The following is a 23717-nucleotide window of genomic DNA, read 5'->3' as shown; positions in this document are numbered from 1 at the left end:
AGGACGGCCTCCTCCCCGGGAGCACGGTAATTATTTCTCATAGTCACAAGACCTGAAGAACTCTGACTCCAACCTGGATTTAGCAGGCTGCAGATCACCCCATACTGACCTGCTCCTGTGCCAATGACGAAGCAGAGATGTCTGTGTGTATGTCTGTAGGAGGGGAATGTTAGATCACTGATCCCAAGCATTATCTAATCCCCAGTCTACAGCTCCCTCCCCAAACTTTGGGGAGAAAGGAAAGTGATCATCACGGGACCCAGCTGAGTCACAGCCATCTGACTTACTTCCCTTAAGTCGTCCAAGAGGGACCATCAGGGGGGTTCCAGAGGGCCGACAGCAAATTGTGGGAAGATTTTATGTGTATATATTTCAAAGTTACGAAAACTCTAGAAGGAGCATGCTGACATAAAGAAGACAGAGTAACTCAGCCCAGGTAGACAGGGAACCTCCTTTAGTTTTTGGCTTTATGCACAGTCCTGCTGCAGCTGATTTCAACTCTACTTCCAAGCTAGCTACAGTTCCCACAGTTGAAGATCCCCCACATTACACTAATATAGGTGAAACTGGTATCCCAAACACTAGCTCAACACCACTGCAGAATACATCATGTCATCATCCTTTTGAGCACATAAACCCTTTGGGGCAGGATTGTTTTGATACAAGAATCCCTCCTCAGCTGAAAAAGTATTATTATTCCATGAGCATAAGCATTCTGCTTAGTGCTTTTCAAAGAAGAGATAGTACCTGAGCCAAGGAGTTTATAGTTTATTTTGTTTATACAGACATAAAACAGTTTGGACACAAACAGTACATGGTGAATGAGCCTGTGGTATAGGAATTTCCTGGCCACTTTAAAAAAGGCTTCTCAGTAGAAGGCAGTTTTGAAGGGGGATTTGAGGGAAGAAAAGAAGAAGATTCAAAAAAAGCATTTCAGCTTTCCTACAAATGCTGAGCCCCTTCTCTCCCTCACATAGCTCCAGAATTGTAGATTTTCATGGAATCAGAGTGATCTTCTTCAAATGGGAAACCAGTAGTCAGAGCAGTCTTTTACACAGGCTTCTAAACAAAACAAGTGTGTCACAAAATTCTGTCATATTAACCCGAGTCTTGTACACATATATACAGTACTTTACTCATCATCTGATTGACTGTAACATCTTTAAGACTTTTAAAAGCTCCCGCTGTCTCTTTTATTGTTTTCTGTTAGAATGAATGCTTGTTCAAAAATGAAAACTGCAGCAATTTTCATGGCAGGTGTCAACCTTATTTAATTACACTTCCTTCCTGGGCTTCCCCACTGAAAGCTTTTCAAAATAGAAATGCCAAAGATAGCATCCACAAGCAAACATAAGAAAAATTATCATAGCTCATATGAACCTCAAGATCTCCAGGCCAACTTTAGCCATGTGTTACCCCAAAAGCTCAAGGAAAAAATATGCAAGCCGTGAAGCCAGAAATGTAAGGCCAAGGTTAATCATAGAAGCACAGACATAAGATCTCTTCCATTTTTATCATAATTTGGTCCAGTCCCAATGCCGGATTGTTCCCTACAAAATGCCTTCTAAATTAGTTCCCATACTATAATCAAAAAGTGCTCAAACCTTAACATTTTGCTGTTTTCCTGCCCATGAATTTTCCTGTCTCTGGCCAAACATGACAAAGACCCTAGAACAGTGGTTCTCAAACTAGGGCTGCCGCTTGTTCAGAGAAAGCCCCTGGCAGGCCGGGCCGCTTTGTTTACCTGCCACGTCCGCAGGTTCGGCCGATCATGGCTCCCACTGGCCATGGTTCGCCGCTCCAGGAAGCGACGTGGGCCGAGGGATGTGCTGGCCGCCCTTCCTGCAGCCCCCATTGACCTGGAGCGGCAAACCACGGCCAGTGGGAGCTGTGATCAGCCGAACCTGTGGACGTGGCAGGTAAACAAACTGGCCCGGCCTGCCAGGGGCTTTCCCTCAATAAGTGGCAGCCCTAGTGTGGGAACCACTGGTCTAGAGGGAGAAAGGACCTTCTATTATAGAGAACATGAGGATTATTCACAGTAATAAGTGAATGTGTCAAAATCAGTTTAGATTCTTAGATGTCATCTTCAGTTAGCTGGGAAGTTCTCCACACATACACTTCTGTTCCCGTGGCAACAATTAAGCGCAGGGAAAGGGAGCTTTAGCTGGATCAGGTTTCAGAGTAGCAGCCGTGTTAGTCTGTATCCGCAAAAAGAAAAGGAGGACTTGTGGCACCTTAGAGACTAACAAATTTATTTGAGCATAAGCTTTCGTGAGCTACAGCTTTTGCTCAAATAGATTTGTTAGTCTCTAAGGTGCCACGAGTACTCCTTTTCTTTTAGCTGGATCAGATTCGCTATGAGAAACTCTGCAGACTTTGAGGAGAAAGGACAGTGATATGGGACACAGGTGAATTACAGACAGATAAGATAAGCAAACAGCAATACCCTTTATGAGGCCTCAGAGTGCAAATTCCAAATACTTGCCTTTGTTGTTATTTTTCAGCTAGGAAACTTCTGGAAGGAGCATGATGTCATAAACAGAAGACCTAGCATGACTCAATACACACCAATTAGGATAGGGAAACTTCCTCTGGCTTTTGGCCACCTTTCATATTTGCTAACTGAATTAAAGTTCACACTAGCCAAATTTTAGATCTCCTTCTGTTTTTAATTTGGTGCAGCTCTTGCTTTTCATGGATGTATAAATTAATCTGGAGCAACAGTATTTAGCACATCTGTGAGAGGGATAAAGAATTCCTTACACCCCAAAAGAACCCTGTAGGACAAACATTTGTGGAGGGTGAATAGGAATGGAATACACCTCCATTTCACTTGTCTAAATACTACCCATGTTTTTAATACCAAAAATTGTTAGTGTTTCTGTGTTTGAGGCCAGGTTAGTGTCAATAGAATGTGAGTTGATGTTCTGAGACCATTTCCTAGTGGAGCAAAGGTCCACCTTTACAAATGACACTGATAGGCCCCATTGTCAGCACAGGGACAAAGGACAGAAAGTACATATAGGCTGTACTGTCTGCACACCCTAGAGGTGAGCCTGCCAGGACATGACTGAGGTACACTGGCAAAGACAGTGTGGGGAGGGGGATCTTTGTATTGCTGGTGGACATGCTGTTTCTATTTTGTGGATAAATAGAAGACTTCAGTCTCCTGTAATGTCAAGTCAATAACTTTCACCAGCATTTTGAAATAATTCCAAATTTAAATAAGATGAAAAAAAGGGAGGGCTAGTGGATTATGTCTCTGTTTTGCCCACAAACCCTTTCATGTTTAGGATCATTAGCCCCATGTACCTGTGTCTACAAACCTAGTAAAATGTTTCATTACAGACGCAGCACTATTTACCTGCACATGTGTTTAAACAGTAACTCATCACTTCAAGTCGGATCAATGGCCATAAAACATTATTACCAAGCAACTCACGTGGTTCTTCCTAAGGCAAAAAGGAGCAATTCTGTTTTCTATAAAAATAAATATACTTTAAATAAAAAGCATGTCATAATTATTTTAAAATTAATTTGTGTCTTCAAACATTTCATTGATTCACCAGGGCAGCTGAATATACTGCTGAGTCTAAAATATGTCTGGTGGGTTTTTTTTAAATATTTTTTCATCCTAAAAAAGAAATAAATCTTTCTCTTAACTTTAAAGAGCATTTAATTCATGACAAGGCCACTCAAGATTTCCCATTATGTTAGGTTAAGAAGTATGTCTCACTAAAAATCAGGGCAGCAGGCCCTTAAGGTGAAATGAAATTAACACTAACTGGGAACCTAATACTCATTGATCCATCTTTAATTATACTTGGAAGGTTCAGACAGCTTCTTCTGCCTGCCGGACTCTTATCTGACCTGATTAAGAATCCTATCAACTGTATCTGATCTGCAAATATTGCTGCCAACAAACTTGGAAAGCCCCCAAACATCCTTCTTGATGTCAGCAAGCAGCTATTTTTATGTCCCAAAAATCCAGATCCAGTAGAGATTATTAGAACAATTACTTAGCTACATTTACTAAGAGGAGGGCAGGTATATGGTACCTATTGAACATGAGGCAAATCTTGTTAACTAACACATTCACCTTCTGATTATCAAAGCGAATGGATTTTGGAGCCCCATTCCACCAAGCACTCTGTCCTGCCTATCACTGCTCGATAACATTATGGAAGCAACACAACAAGTTAAAGGGTCTCAGATGCCATGTCCACCAGAGCAAGAGCTACAGTAACACTCAGTGCTGAAGGTCCTTGGATATCATACTGTGGCATAGCAGAAGTTATGCAGTCATGTCTCCATGCTGGAGGTTTTTGGATGCTGTTTTGTAAAATAACAGAAGCACCAATTTCAATCTCATTCTTCAGCATTGTCAGTTCTTGAATGATGCACAGATGTTGTTGTTGTTGTATTTAACTAACCAAGTTTAAAAACGCTGACAAGCCTCAGATATCAAAACCCACTAGCAGCTGCTGGAAGGTGCTGAAGGTTTGTTAAATCACTTTCAGGTGAACTGGATCATATTTCCATTATACTGAGAGCTGGAGACATTAAATATTATCTGTAGTCACTCATTCATTTGAAGCTCATATATAGAGCTTTATATTTTGATTAAAAGAACACAGCACCCTCTCGCTTGTCTCCTACACTTGGAACCATTCATTCTTTTGTTCTGGGAGACAGATTTCCTCAGCACATCTATTGCCAAAAGTGGCCTAGTTGAAATCTGAAGATAGAGGGAGTTAAAAAGCCCTGTTAAAGCAGAGTCAAGTAAAAAAGAAACTCCTGGCTTTGTTGAGAAGAGGCAAAAAAGACTGGGGGCTGGAAAGAGTAAAAAAGGAAGAAAGAAAAGAGAAAACCAGAAAGGGGAACGCACAAGAGGTGTACAAGGATAAAAAGACACTGGAGGAAGAATAATATGAATACAGTTCTAATGTACAGATTTCTGAATCTTGTAACTTGTCTCACTCCCTGTTGGTATTCAAAACACTTCAGGGAGGGGCAAGAGTCCAACACACAGCAGAATCTGTATTATATTACTTTTGGGGATGAGCACAGTGGATTAAATAGCAAACACAAACTGTCCTTAACTATAACTGTCACCTGTTTAATCAACAATAGACTTACGATGGATGGTTAGTAATTTGTACTAGTACAAGTAAAAGAGTAAGATAGCACCACAAAAGGTAAACAAATAGTGTAAAGAGTGAGGCGTACCATAGGTGTTTAAAATACATTTCTTCTTCAGAGCAGTTCCATGTCTATATTGTATTTGTATAGCACCTAGCACAATAGGGCCCCAGTCCTGACCGGGGTATCATAGAATATCAGGGTTGGAAGGGATCTCAGGAGGTCATCTAGTCCAACCCCCTGCTCAAAGCAGGACCACTCCCCAATTTTTGCCCCAGATCCCTAAATGGCCCCCTCAAGGATTGAACTCACAACCCGGGGTTTAGCAGGCCAGTGCTCAAACCAAGAGTCTTTGGATGCTGCCAGAGCACAAATAATAACGTATTAACTCTTGTTACCGATGTTGTAGATAAAAACTGTTCTTTTTCTAAAATATTATTTTTAATCCAATTGCATCTTTCTAAATTGAGCTTTAGACTCAATGGGCCAAATTCCTCCCCAGTATATCTGTATTACCTTCAGTGGTTTTGCACTAAGGGTGAACTATTGGTCTCCGTGTGAACATCAGTTTCATTCACTCTCTGGCCACCTGTGGAGCCACTTGCCAGCAACACCTTCTGCGTTTACCTGTGGCTCTTGGGAGGGCTTGATCCCCACCCAAAACATCAGCTGGGCGTGGGCAGCTACTGTCAGGCAGGCCTTCCTCACCTCCATCTCCTCTGACTGGAGCAGAGGGGAAAGTGCTGAGTCACGGTTACCTATGGCTTTGACAAGGCGCGTTCCCTGTGGGCTGTCGCCACCCACTCGGGATCAGGTATCACTACTGCCTCCCAGTACCTCCCTCTCCTCACCGCCGCCCCCACGCCAGGCTCTAGCCGCCTTTCCAACCCCACCCCCCGCCGTCTCCTCAGGCTTCAGACCCCTCCCCCGCCCTAGCCCCCCCCCGTCTCCTCAGGCTTCAGACCCCTCCCCCGCCCTAGCCCCCCCCCCCGTCTCCTCAGGCTTCAGACCCCTCCCCCGCCCTAGCCCCCCCCCCCGTCTCCTCAGGCTTCAGACCCCTCCCCCGCCCTAGCCCCCCCCCCCGTCTCCTCAGGCTTCAGACCCCTCCCCCGCCCTAGCCCCCCCCCCCCCGTCTCCTCAGGCTTCAGACCCCTCCCCCGCCCTAGCCCCCCCCCCCGTCTCCTCAGGCTTCAGACCCCTCCCCCGCCCTAGCCCCCCCCCCCGTCTCCTCAGGCTTCAGACCCCTCCCCCGCCCTAGCCCCCCCCCCCGTCTCCTCAGGCTTCAGACCCCTCCCCCGCCCTAGCCCCCCCCCCCGTCTCCTCAGGCTTCAGACCCCTCCCCCGCCCTAGCCCCCCCCCCCGTCTCCTCAGGCTTCAGACCCCTCCCCCGCCCTAGCCCCCCCCGTCTCCTCAGGCTTCAGACCCCTCCCCCGCCCTAGCCCCCCCCCGTCTCCTCAGGCTTCAGACCCCCGTCCCCGCCCTAGCCCCCCCCCCCCGTCTCCTCAGGCTTCAGACCCCCGCCCCCACCCCCACCCCCGTCTCCTCAGGCTTCAGACCCCGCCCCCGAATCTAGACACACACACCCCCGGCCTCCTCAGAGTCACATCCTCCCCCCCCCGCCCTACAAGCGCGAGCTCCTCAGGCTCGAGCCGAGCCCCCCCCCCGCCCGGGCGCTGAGAAGGTGCCCGAGTCGCGCCGGGTCCCGCCCTGCCTTCCCCCTAGCGGGGCGCCGCGGGGTGGGGACTTTCCCGGCTCAGGCCCGGCCTCCCGCCAGCAGGGGTATAAGGCGGGGCGGGCCGGCGGGAGCTCACGGGTCCGAGCCGCGCTCTCGCCGGAGCCTCAGCCGCCCGCCGCCTCGAATTCCTGCTGCGCCACCGCCCCGCCATGGCCGCGCTGACGGTGAAGGCCTTCCTGCTGGGCAAGGAGGAGGCGGTCCGCGAGATCCGCCGCTTCGCCCTCGCGCCGCCCGCCCGCTACCCGGAGGTGCGCGACAAGGTCTGCGAGATCTTCCCGGGGCTGCTGCGGGCCGGCGCGGCCCCCGGCACCTTCCAGATGCATTACAAGGGTGAGCGGCCGCGGAGGGGTCCTGCGGGGGGGGCGACACACGAGGGTCTGGTTCGACCGTAGCGGGTGCGTGCGATTGAACGGCACCTTTGGGGGGCCTGGCGTGTCTACACGGAAACCCCGCCGCCGCCGGCGGCCCAGCTGGTTTTAGGTCTGGGGCTTGGTTTGTCCGGCTCTGTTGCCTTCAGCAGAGATCCCAGGCGCAGTGAAACTTCACGGGCTCCCGGATCAATAAGCGTTTTTCAAGTTCTAAGCTACCTCGGAGGTCTCAAGAGAGGAAGGGAGGACCCCACGGTAGATCACTAAGAGCTTGATCTCCTTTTTATCCGATAGGACGTGCCCCGAGGGGACCTGGCTGCTCCGCTGAAGGAAAGCCAGGAACACCAAATAGCTCTTGGAACAATGCTTTGTGCCACAGCTTTGCCTCAAGAGCTTAACTTGCTTACACAAGTTCATAGGCTTTTTTGTACCTCTGTAAATGCTTAAGGCTTGGTCTACACTACACTTATGTCCCTATAACTGCACTGCTCAGGGGTGTGGATTTTCCACCCCGAGACACTTGGTTATACTGACCTAACACCCCACCCTTCCCCCCATGTGTGGACAGACTTCTTTCCTCTGCTGACATAGCTACCATTTCTCAGGGAGGTGGATTAACCATGCTGATGGGAGCATCTTCACTAAGGCGCTGTAAGGGCATAGCTGCACTGCTGTAGCACTGTGGGTGAAGACAAGCCCTTAGAAGGAAAGTACATAAAGTGGGACTTGTCTTAGCTCAAATTACAGAAAGAAAGGCTCTTGCTGCTGTTCTGCCAAGTCTTCACTAACATGAACTGAAGTTCAGTTCACACAGTATCCATCTCCTCCTTCCTTATCAATGTCTTTTGTGTCTAGACCAGCTCTTACCAAGCTGGCAAAGCATTGAGGAGACTTGCCCGCTTCTCTCCATGAGATGTATCAAACTTCCTTGAAAGTATTATTCATACAGTGACTTTATGCTGATTAAAGAGCAACATATATTTCAGTGCCAGCTACTTAGTTCTTAAATATCTTACGCTGAGGGGCCTGTTTTCTTCAGATGGTAGTTAACTCGTTTACTGTGAAATGGCTTCCTTGTAAGATTTTTCTCAGTTCCCTCCACTGCCAGTTCTTAACAAGAACACCTACAGCTCAGCAACCTAGCTTCTTCATGGGAGTTGCTGCTGTGGCAACGCAGTACTGCAGACACAGTGAGACTTATTTAAACATACCCTCCACTCTATAACCATTGCTGCAGTGCTTGTGTCTTTAAAACTATACCAATGTGGTGGGTGTGTAAACAGAAGATACTTCCCTACCAAACTACTCTCAAGTAGAGAGGCAAGGTGGGTGAGGTAATACCTCTTATTGGACCAACTTCTGTTGGTGACAGAGAAGAGCTTTTGAATGGTTGTGTCTCTCACCAACAGAAGTTGGCCCTGATATTCTGGGACCGACTTGGCTACAACACTGCATAGAACTCTCAGGTAGGTCAAACTTTGGGTCTAAGTACAGTAAAAGCTATGTTGTTTGGCACTTGATCAACTGGAAAGCTCTATAAACCAGCATTTCTGATCTTCATTTTAAGTCTGGTTTATAGTCCGGTTGGCTCCTTACCTGGCTCTGCGTGGCTGCACAGAAGCAGCAACATGTCCCTGCTGCTCCTAGGCGGAGGAACGGCCACAAGAGGTTTGGAGTGTGGGAGGGGGGTGCAGGCTCTGTGAGGGAGTTTGGGTGTGGAAGGGGGCGTGGGGCAAGGGGTTGGGGCTTTGGGGTGCTGGATCCAGGCAGCGCTCACCTTGGGCAGCTCTTCACAAGTGGCGACATGTCTCTGCCGCTCCTAGGTGGAGGCGTGGATAGACAGCTCTGCGTGCTGCCCCTGCCCTGAATGCTGGCTCCACAACGCCCATTAGCTGGGAACCGCAGCCAATGAGAGCTGCTGGGGGCGGCACCTGCGGGCTGAGGCAGTGCGCAGAGCCTCTGGCCGCACCTCTGCCTAGGAGCTGCTGAGACAGGTTCCTTCTTGTGGGGGGGTGCCTCCGCAAAGTGAGCGTGGCCTTGATCCGGCACCTCAAAACCCCTCCTGCACGCTAATCTCTGAGCCGCCTCCTGCACCCAAACTCCCTCCCTCTTGGTTAACTGGAATTTTTGATTTACCAGCACCCTCCACCCCCGCAACATGCCGGATAACAAAGCTTTTACTGTAATTGGTTTTACTGTCCCCTTTTGCTTAATCTGGGTTCTGTGAGTAAGAACCAAGTGCCATTTTGAGGCGAGGGTAGATAATCAACATTTTTATTCCGTCTCTCTTTACTTTAACAGACAGGTTCTAACATTCAAAGCAGTGAGGTGTTGCTTGATCGTTAGTCTCCATTCTTAGCAAAATACTTAAGACTACTGAGCCTAAGTCACTGTATGAAAACAATGACTTACTTGCATCTCTTCCCGATTATCACTTCTATCCAGTTTATCAATCTCTGTCTTCTCCAGATGAAGATGGGGACATGATTGCCTTCTCCAGTGACGAAGAACTCAAGATGGCACTGCCATATGTGAAGGATGGCATTTTTCGTATTTACATCAAAGGTAACCTTAGCTCTTGAGAGCCGCTATACCACCACAAAGAGACGCATGGTTGGCATTGTGCTTCTGTAATGAGTTACCGAGTATGGCAGAGGTAATACTCGGAGTACCTGAGGAAGGGTGAACACATTGGCTGCTTCAGGAGCAATAGGCAAGGAAGCACACTTGCCTTCCTCTGCTACAAGGATGGTACTGTGATATGGGTCCCTTGAGGGCAGGGTGAACAAAGCATGAAAAAGGTGTTTATGGGCTTGGAGGAACCCTATTCAATTTTGCTGAGCAGGGGATAAACTAGAAAATCCACTGTCAGATTCTACTCTAATACAAAATTCACATTATTGGATAGTTACTTTAAGAAAAAAAATAACATGGCTGGACCTTCACTAGCACTATCCACCGATGAGAAGAGTTGTGCAATTTCATTCTTAATCATGACTCATTCAGTACTCCTCTCTGATTTTTACTAGCATTTTAACATACCTCATAGTAGCACTCTGATGGTTGGAGTCAGTGCTCACATATACCTTTACGCTCTGCTCGCATAGCTTCAAAGACTGAGACATGCACAGTTTGCATATCACTGCTCCTTGTCCCTCCCTTCCTGTCTATTAAACCTGCTTGTTTTCTCTAAACTTCTCTGAAAAGTTTGTATTGTGTCTTATGATGTTTGCATGATGCCTGGAACAATGGGGCACAAACTTGATGGATCTTGGTACTGACATGATACAAGTTAAGGAATGGAATAGACTGTGGAAGTTATAAGGCTGCTGAAGTGGGGCAAAAAGTTATCCATTCTCAGCCTTGAGAAACTGATTGTGATTACATTTCATTAAGTGTAGGTTTGGGGTGTGAAACTACTTCCTTAATACATACTTAGTTCTGAGGACCAGTCCTCTAACGATTCTTGCACTGGAGCAACAATGTAAAAATCCAACCTGGAAAAGCTAATACTTGAGGGGCATTGCTGACTTTTGGCTTTGAGTTTGAGAGGGACACTAGCAATTGCAATATATTCAGCAAAGCAGACCTCTTATTCTAGAACTCTTGTGGGTGTGGTGGGTTGTTTTTTTTTAAATACCCCTTCACATGAGAACTAGTCAGGAGCTATTGAATAGACTGGTCTCAATATCATGCTCTGATCCAGATTTATGCTGGCTTTTTCCTGCGTATGTCTTTAGTTTAAATCGTACAACGAACGGTGTAGTAGAGGTAGTATCCTGACTAATGATGGAAGGGAAGAATTAAAAAAAAAATTGTTCTTACAGACTAGATGTTGTGGTTAGCAGCAAAAGTTGAAGGCAAGAGCATCAATTCTTGTCTGAGCAAAACCTCTAATGCAGTAGTCTAAGATGGAACTCTTAAAGGAGATTTACCAGTCTCAGGAGGGAATCACATATCTTAAAATTGGCACTCTTGCCTGAGTGCAGCTAAACTAATGGAAAACTTAAAGTAAATGGAGAACTTTCCATTGTTCTAAAAACAATGGCTTGAGGATTGATACCTTATACCTTTGAATTAAAATAATTGGGAACGTGACTCAAACAAATGCTCATCTATTTCAGAAGAAGTAATCCACTAAAATCCTGTGGTTTCTGTAACCTCTAAACAATATTACAAGTAGCATCTATATAAACTAGTGCAGGGATTCTCAAACTATCATACTGCAGACAGCTCCTTCCATCATCTTCCACTCATAATCCTATTCAATATGAATCCTATGAATAGTGCATAAGTAGGCATGATGGGCACCTCTGATTAGTAGGGCTTCAATGACAAGAGCTAATGTGTGCATAGTATGTACTACTAAATACATGTATAGAAACTTTCAATGGATCATACTCCTTTAAAGACTTAAAATGGCAATCTACCAGTTTCCTTTGTACTATAAAGGCATTTTCTTTTTAGAGAAAAAGGAGTGCAGACGTGAGCATCGTTCACAGTGCAACCAGGAGCGTCCCCCCAATGTGGTGCACCCCAATGTGATCTGTGATGGCTGTGAGGGACCAGTGGTAGGTGCTCGATTCAAATGCACTATTTGCCCAGACTATGACCTATGCAGCACCTGTGAGGGGAAAGGCATCCACAAGGAGCACAACATGATCATGTTTCAAAGCCCGCTGCTCAATCCATTTGAGGTGAGCAAAACTAACTTCTATCATGGGGAAGGACTGGTCTAGAGGGGAGCCTGTAGAGGACAGCTAAATGTAGGATAAACTGTAGATATTAGGTAGCTGTATCTTGTGGCTTATAATTAGAATACTCTGTCTAAATATGTGGATTCATGTAACTTTCCCGCCCTCCCCCTCCCCAGTGGTTTCCCAGAGGTCGCTGGCTTCGTAAGATGAGACATGGGGTTCCACCCTTCGCATGGATGCATGGCTGGGGGCACCCTGGTCCTGCCACTCCATGTGAAAACTCTGGGCAGGCACAAGCCAGTGCTGCACCCCAAAATCCAGACCCTGAGCAAGGTAAGGATGGAATAACTTGGTCAATGAAGTATTCAAGGTGAAATAACTGATCACTTTTGCAGAGTAGTGTGGAGTCTTTGGATTAAGTTTGTACTTTTAAGTATTTTTAAACCAGGTTTGCTAGAACTTAATGATTAAAGGGAGGGGGTGTGTGTGTGATAGGATGGTCTGGTAGAATTACCAAAACCCCTCTTTAAACTTGAAGAAATAGATTGTGCATGGTACTCCTAATTTCTGTTAACCTGCAGTACCTAATTTTTTAAAATATTTTTTTAAAGAAGCCTTTAACAGCCAGTCGCAGGACCACAATGTCACCTTTTTAAAGAATGTTGGGGAGAGTGTTGCAGCCATGCTGAGTCCTCTTGGTAAGTGACTTTTAATCTGCTATCCCAAATCCAGCATTTTACCATAGTTTGTATCCACAGGAACAGTGGCCTACTTCTGCCTCACAGGAGACCTGAGCCATTTCTGGCCACTCAGCTTGGCACATGTTTCTCCACATCTCAGTGAAGTGGGAATGAGTGAAGGTCTATTCTCCAACAAACATACGAGAGACATTAGGATTGTCCTTCTTCAGACTGAGGCAAAAGATGAGGCATATGCTACTTTACTATGTAATGCCAGTATTTAACTGGGAAGAATCAGTGGTGACTCAAGGGACTCACCTGGCTCCTGTGAGAGTGTGTATTATAGTTCCCTCCTTTGTCCTCTAAGTGAATGTAATGAGCACCTCTCTCTGACATGAGGAGGTGAAGCACATGTACAACAGTAACATGAAAATGTGCACCAAGCTGGTACTCCATTTGGAATTCTAAGTGCTAGACTTCTACCTTCAGGTACCCCGGAGGGGATGAGATGCTGTAGATGAAAATAGAACAGTTCCCCGCCCCCCACTTCTTCCTCCCCCCACCCCCGCCTCGTTTAAAATAACAGATTAATGTGAGATCACTGAAGGAACTTCCAGGACTGTATTCTGGAGACAAGTGTACTGACTCTTCTCCCCCTCAACTGTTTTCTAGGCATTGAAGTAGATATTGATGTCGAACATGGAGGACAAAAAACCAAAGTGACTCCCCCGTGTCCAAGTTCACAGAAGAGTGATTCGGAGCCTGGAGGTAGTGCCACTAGCCAAAATGGCCAGCCCAAACCAGAAGGGAGTAAAGAACCGGTCTCTGAGAAAGAAGATTCTATTACAGAGCAGATGCAGGAGATGGTGATAGAGCCTCCATCCACACATATGGAAGACAGCAATTTCCTGTCGCAGGTACGTGAATTCCTTTACTAGATGACAGACATGACAAGTTCCTTTTTGCCCTGTTCTGGTTCTTCCTACCATAAACTAAGTAGCATCACTGGAATGGATTTCAATAGCACAAATCACAGCGTAGATATTTCTGTTGGGCTCTTAGCATTCAATCCCGTAAACTCCTCTCACTAAAAGAAAGGAATAAGCCTTTTTCATGTAGTTGGTAGATAACAGCAGAGCTTGCATCCTACTCTGGAGAACTGTGCAAGACATTGGCTCCTTTGTCTTTACACTTACAGGAACAGGGTGAATCCAGTAGTTCTGCAGGGGGTGATGAGGACTGGACCCACTTATCTTCAAAAGAAGTGGATCCGTCCACAGGTGAACTGCAGTCTCTCCAAATTCCAGAGACACAGGGTCCCAGCTCTTTAGACCCATTTCAGGTTCCCCCCAGACCAGGACCTACAGGACTACGAGAAGCTGCACTCTACCCACATCTCCCACCAGGTGCGTAGCTATATTTTGGTCAACCACCTGTCCCTTTCCAATAAAGCCTATTGTTCCTTGGGTTGCTAGTATTAGGACTTTAATGCTGTCCATCATATGGGTTGTAAGAACAAAGAGCGGAAAACCTTGTCTGTGGCTGAACTATGGCTAAGGCTACTTTGTAGCCACCTCTTGCAGCATTTCATTGGAGTGGTGGTAGAAATAAGTTAACTTCAGGCTGAGTTTTTGTATTGCCCTGGATGACTCATAGTTTGTCACTTTTGCCTCACTTCAGTTTGTGTATGGAAAAATTATAGTCTGACAAATACTGCCAGGTGCACTAAATAAAATTGGAAAACCCAAGATTTATGGGGCAGTAGTAAATACTAGGTGTTACAGGGGGAAAATTCAGAGATGCTTAGTAAGGATATTCCACTATAAGCAGTTAGCTAAGTAAACTATATTTAATTCAGCCAACCAATTAGGAAATGCTGTCCTTGCTTGCTACAAGGGGCAGAGATGTTATGAGCATCCCCTTAAGAGTAAGATGGCATTTTCTAAGGAGAGCCAGTAATGGAATACTGGGCCATAATAGCCACTACCTGACTCCAGCTATTCTTCATGCAAGGATGCTGGAGATCAAGTTTGATCATGCATTTACAATAAAGCATGTGCTGTTGAACTGTATAGCATTAAGTTCTTTAGGAAGCCAGGTCAAAGGATATATCCTTGATAAGTAACTCGCTATACAACATGGTGACAGATAGTTGATATGTAGGTACAGCACAAGTTCCTCAGCTCCTTTACTCTGTTTATTAAACTGTAGGTATAATCCCACTCTGTACTCGTAACTTTTGATTTAACAGAAGCAGACCCCCGCCTGATTGAATCTCTGTCCCAGATGCTCTCCATGGGTTTCTCTGACGATGGTGGATGGCTGACCCGTCTCCTCCAGGCAAAGAAATGTGACATTGGGGCAGCACTGGATACCATCCAGTATTCCAAGCAACCACCTCGTTCCTAATGGCATTTGCATAAGCTAGAGCACTTTCCTGTGAACTGATAACTGAACAGCAGTTCTACGCTGATTCTTTGTCTCCCTACCAGAGGGGTCATTGTTTCTTTTTCCTGATTCCTTTTTAGGAAAAATAAATATTATTTCTTGTCTTTAATTATTCAGTTGTTTGTGAAATATCTGACTGTAAAATGTGCAGGGTAACCTAGCCATTCCAGGGACAAGCTGCAAAGCACTAATACATCTGGGCTGGAATTTAGTTTAGGAAGAACACCCAACCTGGGAGAACTCAGGGTCTTGGGCAAAGTAAAGAAGTAATCAATGGTCTCACTTCTAGAAGCTGTGAATGTTGCTGAGACAAGAACTGCTTCTCATTCTGCAGCAACTATTCTCTACCTACAGCAGTGCAACCCTCATGGTATCTGCTCACACAAGTATCAGAGGAGGGTTCTTGCCTTATTTTGCCAGCAACCCAATAGCATCTACTAGTCCAGAAGCAAATTCCAAGCCCTTGGAGAGAACAGCTCCACTTCCCAGATCGCTTAGTAAATTCCTTACTCCCCCTAGGAGGAATGACTGGCTCAAATCATGTCTGCACTACAACAGTCAATGCAGGAGTAAGGGCTCCTACTTCATTGTAGAGTAGTAGAAGCTCAGTCTTCCTGCACACAAGTGTTCTGTTTGTTAACTTGTAATGGAAGAAGAGTAATGACACAGATGCACTTAATTCATTTGTCTCTGGAATTAACCTTTCAGAACACTAGCTCTTCTCCAGTGCTAGAGGGTAAAGCACCCAGTACTCCTGAGCAGGGACTAGCAGTACAGTACAGCCTGTGACCTTTGTGCTGCAGCAGCAGGGCTTTGCCTCTGGAACTGGGGGGGGGAAGCACAGCTAGTGCTTATAGCTGATCAAGAGCCCACCTTTCAACATCCTCCTCAGACACAGCTGCTGGGAGAGTACAAGGCACTACCCGAGGAAACTGGTGTATTACAAACCAAGTCTGTTACTGGTGAACAGTGAAACCCCACAATAATTGCCCTGAATTGAAAAAGTCTAATAGGTCAGTTTTTCTTCTCTAAACAGAAAGATCAGGGATATTTCCCTCACAATATTCATTCCATGTTAATTCTAACTTTGGAAGAAAGTGAGGGATTAAGACTCTGTCCTTCCCAATAGCATTTCCATAGGCAGCTAGGGTTGTTAAACTAGGGACACCAACAGGCTTTAAGGATCATCACACACCTTGGGGAAAAAACCCAGGCTTTTAAAAACAGCTTTTTATAGAGGTGATAAGCATAAATGCTCCAACTCTAGCTTAAAAAGGAAACACTTCACCACACCCCATCTATCTGGCAAAATACGGAGCATGAAAATGTGCAATGTTCTAACAAACTGAGAAACACTAATGGTATTTACTAGGCTACACTATGCCTCACTTGAAGTGAGTCACTTCAACAGCAGAAGTAGGAGGGCTGGCTAGAAAAGTAAAAGCCTAGCCAGTCAAAGTGTAGAGCCTGGAACTTTTCAAAGATCATCATCAAAATCATCATCTGTGCAAAAGAGGCTGCTATTTAGAGCAGTAAGACACTGAGGCACACCACTAGAGTTAGCAAAAGGATCTGTAGAAGCAAAGGTCACAGTGTCCTTAGATAAACAGTTTGCTGGCATCACAGTGCAGGCCAAGTACAACCTGCCTTCATTATTCTCTGCAACATCAGACCCTGCCCTAATCAGGTGGTCCTTATATTTTCCAGAAAGCACATCCCCAATAGCTGCATGGCTGATGTCAAAGGCAGTCTGCACACTGGCAGCCAGTGTGGTGCTATGAAGCTTTGAGGTATATTTCTGTGCTATATACTTATTGTTGGTGAAGCTCTTTTCAGTTTGGGCACCTGTGCCTGGAGATACAGAATCTTCCTCCTGCTGTGGATATCCATCAGCCATTAGAAAGTTTCCTGCAGAGGCCCCCTGTGTCTCTAATTTCCAACTGTTCTTCTGTGCTGCAAGGGTTAAGTTACCATTATTACAGCTGCTGGGAGACAGGAGAAATTTTTCCCACTTGGACACGGTGACATCAGCTGACTCTGGAGCTTGTGTATTCTCAGGTACCCAAAACTCATTGATAGCAGGAACCACAATGCTGTTACATATATAATCTCCACAGTCCTGTTCAGCTACAGTTGTTGAATCTTTCCTGCTCTGTAACAAGAAAGACAAAATGGCTGTGCTTGCTGGTGCTATAGCCTAACTACAGTGAGCCTGGTGAACACAGAACTGACAAGACAGACATGCAAGAAGTAATCTTGTTCTTCCAAACAGCCTCACTGCTATTCCTCATCCCCTCACTTTCCAGGGAGAGGTGAGATTGGTACAGAGCCAGCTATTCTAACACATGGTAGAAAAGAACAGTCATGAAGCAGAACCCACTCTGCCCAGCTCAGCTCTACTGTGCAAAGAATATGAGCAGTTTTGAAATTGTATTTCACTAGAGGTTGAGTATATCCAAATGTTTCATTTCACTTACACAAAGATCATAAAAGAACACATCACTTAATTAGTCATCAGCATATAATCCTAAATAAGCAGATGAAAGGGGAACCCTGCTGGTTTGATCTCCTGACCTCTATTGGGCTGTCTATACATTATCTTTCTAGGTACTCATTTTGCCCCCATCGCTGTAGTATCTGAGGGCCTCACAATCTTTATGTATGTACCCTCACAATACCCCCAGGGGGCAGGGCAGTGCTATTATCCCCATTGTACAGATGGAGAACACTAATACTGAGTAACTTACCCCAAGGTCCCACAGGAAGTCTCTGGCAGAGCAGGACACTGAACCTGGGTCTCCCACGTCCAAGGCTATAGACCATCCAGCCTTTCTCCTCCCCTCAATGAGGGAATAAGCTACACCACTAAGCACCTGTTAAACTGGGTCCACACTAGCAGTTATACTGATTTCATTATTTTGGTTAAAAAAAATTTATATCGCTAACTAAAATATAGTTATGCTGGTATAAAATTGTTTACAAACAGGGCTCAGACTGGGAAAGCTCAGGAAACCAGGATCTCTGGTGTTTGGGTGTAGCTCAGCACCTCTTCTTTAGTCAGCTGCCCAGGGTGCAGTTTCATCCAACCTCTGATTTGAAAAAGGAGGCCTGCTTGTTTTAAGAATTATGGGCTGGAGCTTCGCTCTTTATTTACTGAAGCTGTATTTCACTCCTCTCAACCAGAGGATCAATGAAGCTGAACTAAGAAAGGGGCAGAGTAAATAATTATTTGTGAAATCTCTTCACTGATCGCATATTCAGCAAATTCGATACTTGTTACCACCACCCTCTGACTGACTCCTTCATAACAGGGCCAGAGCCACCCACTACACTGTTAATTACAAGCAGTCACTGCCCAATTGTGGCAAGAGCAAGGAAAGCATGATACAAGGAGCAGTGAGGAAGGCCAGCCAAGTCCAGTGCTAGCCTGGGAAGTTGGAGACCCAGGTTCAATTCCATGCTCCACCACAGACTTTGTGTAACCTTGGGCAAGTCACTTAGTCTCTCAGTGTCTCAGTTCCCCATCTGTAAAATGGGGATGGTTAGCACATCCCCATCCCGTACAAGGGATAAATACATAAGGTTGTGAGGTGCTACGATACTTACATGACACCATCCCCCCACTACCATAATATATAAGGTCAACAGAGTAGCTGGGCTAACAGGAGATTTTGACAGCAACCCTAATCTATAGCCAATTTACTGGTGAGGAGCATGCAATCACTCTGCTGATGGGAGAGTCAGGCAGAGGGGGCTAGTTTACACAGAAACAGCATTATATTTGTCTAACTATAAACTTCAAAGATAAACTATTGTTATGCAGATTTAGTCCTCCTGCCTCCCCCGCAAAGAGATGGTTACATGGAAGGATGGGAGAAAGGAGGGGAAATGATTTTATAACCACCTTTGAATGAAGCACACATACAAGGCCAAAGAAAATAATTTAGAGGCAGGAAGCATTTGCTGCAACAAAATACCTCAAAGGTTTTGACTTTCTTGGCTTGATCAGCGAGCCCATAAATTCCCTTTTCCTCAAAGCACTCCTGAGCATCGTTGTGGCAGAAGCTGCTCTTGCGTTTCCTGGTAGGGGAGCAGGAGATGGGAATTCACAGAGATGTTAGATTAGCTCAGATGGGAAATTTCAGAGATAAAAAAAGGGGACAATAAATCTGCCAGATCTGACAGATCTGCCAAGAGGTGAGGTTTTCATCCCCAAGTACCCAACACTCCTCAGGTCAGTTTGGATTGGTCACTGCAGCCTCAGCTAAATTCAGTGAACATGCCCAAAATACTGCCCAACAAATCCCCACCATCAAGCTAAAATAAGGATTATGGAAGAAGTTATTTTTGCACCTTTGTTCTTCCACAATCTTCCTTTTATGGGAGTTCAGCTGCTCTCTGTCTGTATACACCTCCTCCTCCTGATCTTCACTGTCCTTGTCCAGATACTTATTCCAGCGGCTGACCACGGGACTGAATTCCACCTCTTCTTCCTACAACATTGTAGAATGACTCAGAATGATTCCTCCAAGGAGCCCCCACAGGTGGAGTCACCACAGAGATACTAAAGTCCTAACTTTCATTGGCTTCAATAAGAATTTAGTGAGCTCAGCATTTCATGGGAAGAGATCCCAAACTGAGCTGTATTAGTGGTTATGTTCCAAAACATCATCAATCATCATCATCATGGAGCAGAGCTTCCACACATCCTATCCCATTCACACACTGTCCTGGAGCCTCTCCACTCACTGGCTAGTTTCTCCATTTGTTTTATAGCTAGCACACAGTCTTCAGAAAAATTTGGAAGGAACATTTGCCGCTGCACTACATGGGACCCTCTTTGCTACTTTACAATTGGATGGTGTTTGATTTAGCTTTGTAGATACCATTTGTCTCATAGTATCTTACCTGCCAGCCCATGTTTTCTTCCTGTGGAACTGCTGTGTTCTCTTTGTTGTCATTCAGTGGTTCTTCTATACACCTAAAAATAAAAGATTTAGCCTAGGGTTCCTACGGTATTTGTCTTACATCTATATGCACCTAACCATTAGCACCAGGGACAGAGAGCAGGATGAAACATATGTAGGAAAACAAGTCCACAGAACAGCAGATGTGAACTATAGGATTTGCCAGTAGATATGGTAAGGCCTATTTCCCAGATATTTGCAAGTGGACTGGGTGGTTGGCGGAAGGTCTCCTTTCTCCTACCCAGAGCAGTAAGGCTCATTTACAACGCTCAATGCTCACACAACCCGTTCATTTTTAATCAGCACGAGAGATATAGGAGTGTGCCTTTCAGGGCAGCCTGCTTAATTCCACAGATTCTACACTAATCAGTTAGGGAAAAGTCAAATTCTTCTTAAAGCCCATTGAGAACAGCAATAGTTTCCTCTCCACACAGAGAAAAATATAGAAAAGCCTAATGTTGAAGCACTACACACACTTCACTGGGTCACCCAGCTAGTTTTGACTGACTGCTACAAACAAGCAGAAGGTTCTACTAACAGCTAGAGAGTTTGAGATCAGTCTCCCACAACTGAATTCTGTGGTGATGGAAACAGAAAACAGCCAGATTTTCCAGCACAGTGACCACTACACCCAAGCTGCTGACATTAAACAAACCTCTCAGCACTAGCAGTGGGGAATGCCCACTGATACTTAATGGAAACTACTTGAATTCCAACACCGCAAACAAGGAGGTGAGGATTTTCATTTAGCCTCCCAACCTGAGAGGACTGGGACTCACCCTTGCACTATTCCAATACTGCTAAACAGAGTCTGTGCAATAGGTCACCACCCCCACAGTCAGTCAGGAAGTAAACAAAAAGGGCCAGTTTCAAAGATCATCCACTGCATTTTTGCATGTGAACTATGTAAACACAATCTGTGCAATTTACCAACTGAACTTATTTGACAGGACTTCTAGTGAAAAAACAAGGTTAGGACAATATGTTCCATGGATAATTTGTCCCTAAGATCTGCTTGACACGATTGTGTTCCACATCTTTGCAACTGTAAGAAATTCACTCCCTCCAGAGATCAGCGTATGTAGTTTCCATTTTGAGGTCTGAGATGTTGAGTGCATTCATTGAGACTTGCATATTAAAATAAAGGAACAGATAAGAAATACTCAATACTCTACCAAGATGTTCCCTCAGCTGCCACCTCTGTCCCAGCCCGCAGCAAGTTTAATTTTTGGACATGGCGTCTACAGTCAGATCCAGAGCCTTGGCCATAAGCCTGAAAAGGAAATTAAGGCACAGATGAGGGAGAGAAGGTCTCGCTCCGGCTCTAGCACAACATAGAGAAACAGTCTCCGCACACTCACCTTTAGCAGCAACTGCTTCTCACCACACATTTTGCAGCTCCATTTTTTGCTCTTTTTAACCTAAGACAATGATTTGAGGAGAGCAGTCAGCACTGAGTCTAATAGCAGGGATGTGCCATTTGCCTTCAGGCCCCAACTGCCCAGCACATAGTGAGACATCACCCACCTGTACTGCTCTAGGCCTACACTGGCTGCAGCTGCTTGTCTCCCTTCAGCTGGACAGATCTCTGAGCTCCTGCAATGCCTTCAACAGACCTCCCCAGGACTCAGCCCCCTGAGGCCAGAGCACCCCTATAGAACCCCCTTGGCCAGAGCCGCTGCAGGACACCCCCAAGACCTCACCACCCCCCAGGCCAGAGACCCATGCAGGATTCCCCCCCCTCCCCCCGACTTCCTCTCCCCCAAGCACCAACTCCTGGCGGAATTCCGCGCCACTGCACACACGCAGAATTCACATTCCCTGCAGATTTTTTCTTTCCTCTGCAGAAAATACCTTATGTTGGAGAGGCACTGCAGTTATGCCTTTCGCCCACCAGGGGCTGCTGTGGCATCAGAACAGAGGGAAGCTGGCTCACCGGCCACTGCAGCCAGCAGGCAATAGTGAGAAGAGGCTACGTTCCTCACAGTACCCTGCATGCGAGGCCAGGTGAGAAGGCATGGGATAGGGGGTGGACAGACAGAGGGGGGCACACAGGGCTGCTGGGAGGGTCACAGACTGGGGTTCAGATTCGCTAGTGGGCGGGGACAGACTGGAGTGGGGGGCTGAATAGATGCAGGGATACAAGGGGGTGCAGGGATACAAGGGGATGGGGGTGGCTGAGCGGAGCTCAGGGACACAAGAGGTGCCTGAGTAAAGGTGCAGGGACACATGGGGATGGGACAGCTGTACCTGACTGACAGAGGCTAGGGCTCAGCCAGAGTTTACATGGGTGAGGCTCCCCAACTCCCTAACAATCCACAACCCAAAAACTCCAACTGTTCTATATTTCTCCCACCCACACCCAACAACTCTCCAAGTTCACTCCCAGGCTCCTTCCCAGCAATTACTTCCCTCTCCTTCAGCTCCTCCGTTACCCTGACTTCCCCAAACCTTTGCACTGCTTCTGAGGGGTGCAGTAAATAAGCTACTGTATTGTAGTTTAAAAGAATTATTACTCAAATTCTGTATTTAATTGACAGCCCTAATTATCGCACATAACTCACGCGATTAACTCAAAAAAATCAATCGTGATTAAAAAAATCGTGATTAATCGCAGTTTTAATTGCGCTGTTAAACAACAGAATACCAACTGAAATGTATTAAATATTTTAGATGATTTTCTACATTTTAAAATATATTTATTCCAATTACAGCACAGAATACAAAGTGTACACTGATCACTTTATATTATTTTATTACAAAGAGTTGCACTGTAAAAATGATAAATGAAATAAATAGTGTTTTTCAATTCATCTCATACAATACCGTCATGCAATCTCTGTATCATGACAGTGCGATTTACAACAAATGTAGACTGGGCGCAGAATTTTAAATTTTTGGCGCGGAATTCCCCCAGGAGTAAGGACCTCCGCCCCCCCCAACACCTCGCCCCCCCAAGACGCTGCCGCCCCCCCGCCCAACACCTCGCCCCCCCGCCCAACACCTCGCCCCCCCCAGACCTCGACGCCCCCCCGCCCAACAACTCGCCCCCCCAAGACGCTGCCACCCCCCCCGCCCAACACCTCGCCCCCCCCAGACCTCGACGCCCCCCCGCCCAACACCTCGCCCCCCCAAGACGCTGCCACCCCCCCGCCCAGCACCTCGCCCCCCCAAGACCTCGTCGCCCCCCCGCCCAACAACTCGCCCCCCCAAGACGCTGCCACCCCCCCGCCCAACACCTCGCCCCCCCAAGACCTCGACGCCCCCCCGCCCAACACCTCGCCCCCCCAGACCTCGACGCCCCCCCGCCCAGCACCTCGCCCCCCCAAGACCTCGTCGCCCCCCCGCCCAACAACTCGCCCCCCCAAGACGCTGCCACCCCCCCCGCCCAACACCTCGCCCCCCCAAGACCTCGACGCCCCCCCGCCCAACACCTCGCCCCCCCAGACCTCGACGCCCCCCCGCCCAGCACCTCGCCCCCCCCGCCCAGAAACCGCCCCCCCCCAAAGACCAGAGACCCTCCCGTTAACTCCCCAAGCTGCCCCACCTGGTGGACCTGGAAGGTGCCGCAGGAGAAGCACCTCAGCACCCGGAACCGTTGCCCCATCCCGTGGAGCGTCCCCCCCCCCGGCTTCCGGCCGCACACGCTGGCCTCTACTTCCGGTTGAGAGCCCGTC

The 23717-nt window shown here is 46.7% G+C and overlaps 2 protein-coding genes across 6 annotated transcripts; one reads left to right on the top strand and one right to left on the bottom strand.

Annotated features, from left to right (window-relative positions):
• The first annotated feature begins 6839 nt into the window (after positions 1–6839).
• Positions 6840–15182, top strand: SQSTM1 (sequestosome 1). 3 transcript variants are annotated; one of them, XM_073355372.1, is made up of 8 exons: positions 6840–7210; positions 9694–9813; positions 11716–11945; positions 12122–12278; positions 12560–12643; positions 13298–13542; positions 13824–14031; positions 14877–15182. In XM_073355372.1, exons 1-8 carry the CDS (start codon positions 7030–7032, stop codon positions 15032–15034), a joined length of 1383 nt encoding a protein of 460 aa, XP_073211473.1. In that variant the 5' UTR covers positions 6840–7029; the 3' UTR covers positions 15035–15182. The 3 variants fall into 3 exon arrangements, with proteins under 3 accessions (XP_073211473.1, XP_073211472.1, XP_073211474.1); XM_073355371.1 differs by having other exon boundaries at positions 6845–7210; positions 12557–12643; XM_073355373.1 differs by having other exon boundaries at positions 6851–7210; positions 9718–9813; positions 12557–12643.
• Positions 14888–23710, bottom strand: MRNIP (MRN complex interacting protein). Of its 3 annotated transcripts, none has more exons than XM_073355374.1 (7): positions 23588–23710; positions 21402–21461; positions 21216–21313; positions 19982–20054; positions 19427–19566; positions 19051–19153; positions 14888–17225 (listed from the first exon to the last, which is right to left on the bottom strand). In XM_073355374.1, exons 1-7 carry the CDS (start codon positions 23645–23647, stop codon positions 16551–16553), a joined length of 1209 nt encoding a protein of 402 aa, XP_073211475.1. In that variant the 5' UTR covers positions 23648–23710; the 3' UTR covers positions 14888–16550. The 3 variants fall into 3 exon arrangements, with proteins under 3 accessions (XP_073211475.1, XP_073211477.1, XP_073211476.1); XM_073355376.1 differs by lacking the exon at positions 23588–23710 and adding an exon at positions 21568–21639; XM_073355375.1 differs by lacking the exon at positions 21402–21461.
• Between the last annotated feature and the right edge of the window lie 7 nt (positions 23711–23717).

Source organism: Lepidochelys kempii, chromosome 8 (genome assembly GCF_965140265.1).
Source record: "Lepidochelys kempii isolate rLepKem1 chromosome 8, rLepKem1.hap2, whole genome shotgun sequence".
NCBI classification, from domain to species: Eukaryota; Metazoa; Chordata; order Testudines; family Cheloniidae; genus Lepidochelys; species Lepidochelys kempii.
Note: the sequence above shows the minus strand (reverse complement) of the source record. Positions and strands in the feature narration are given on the sequence as shown.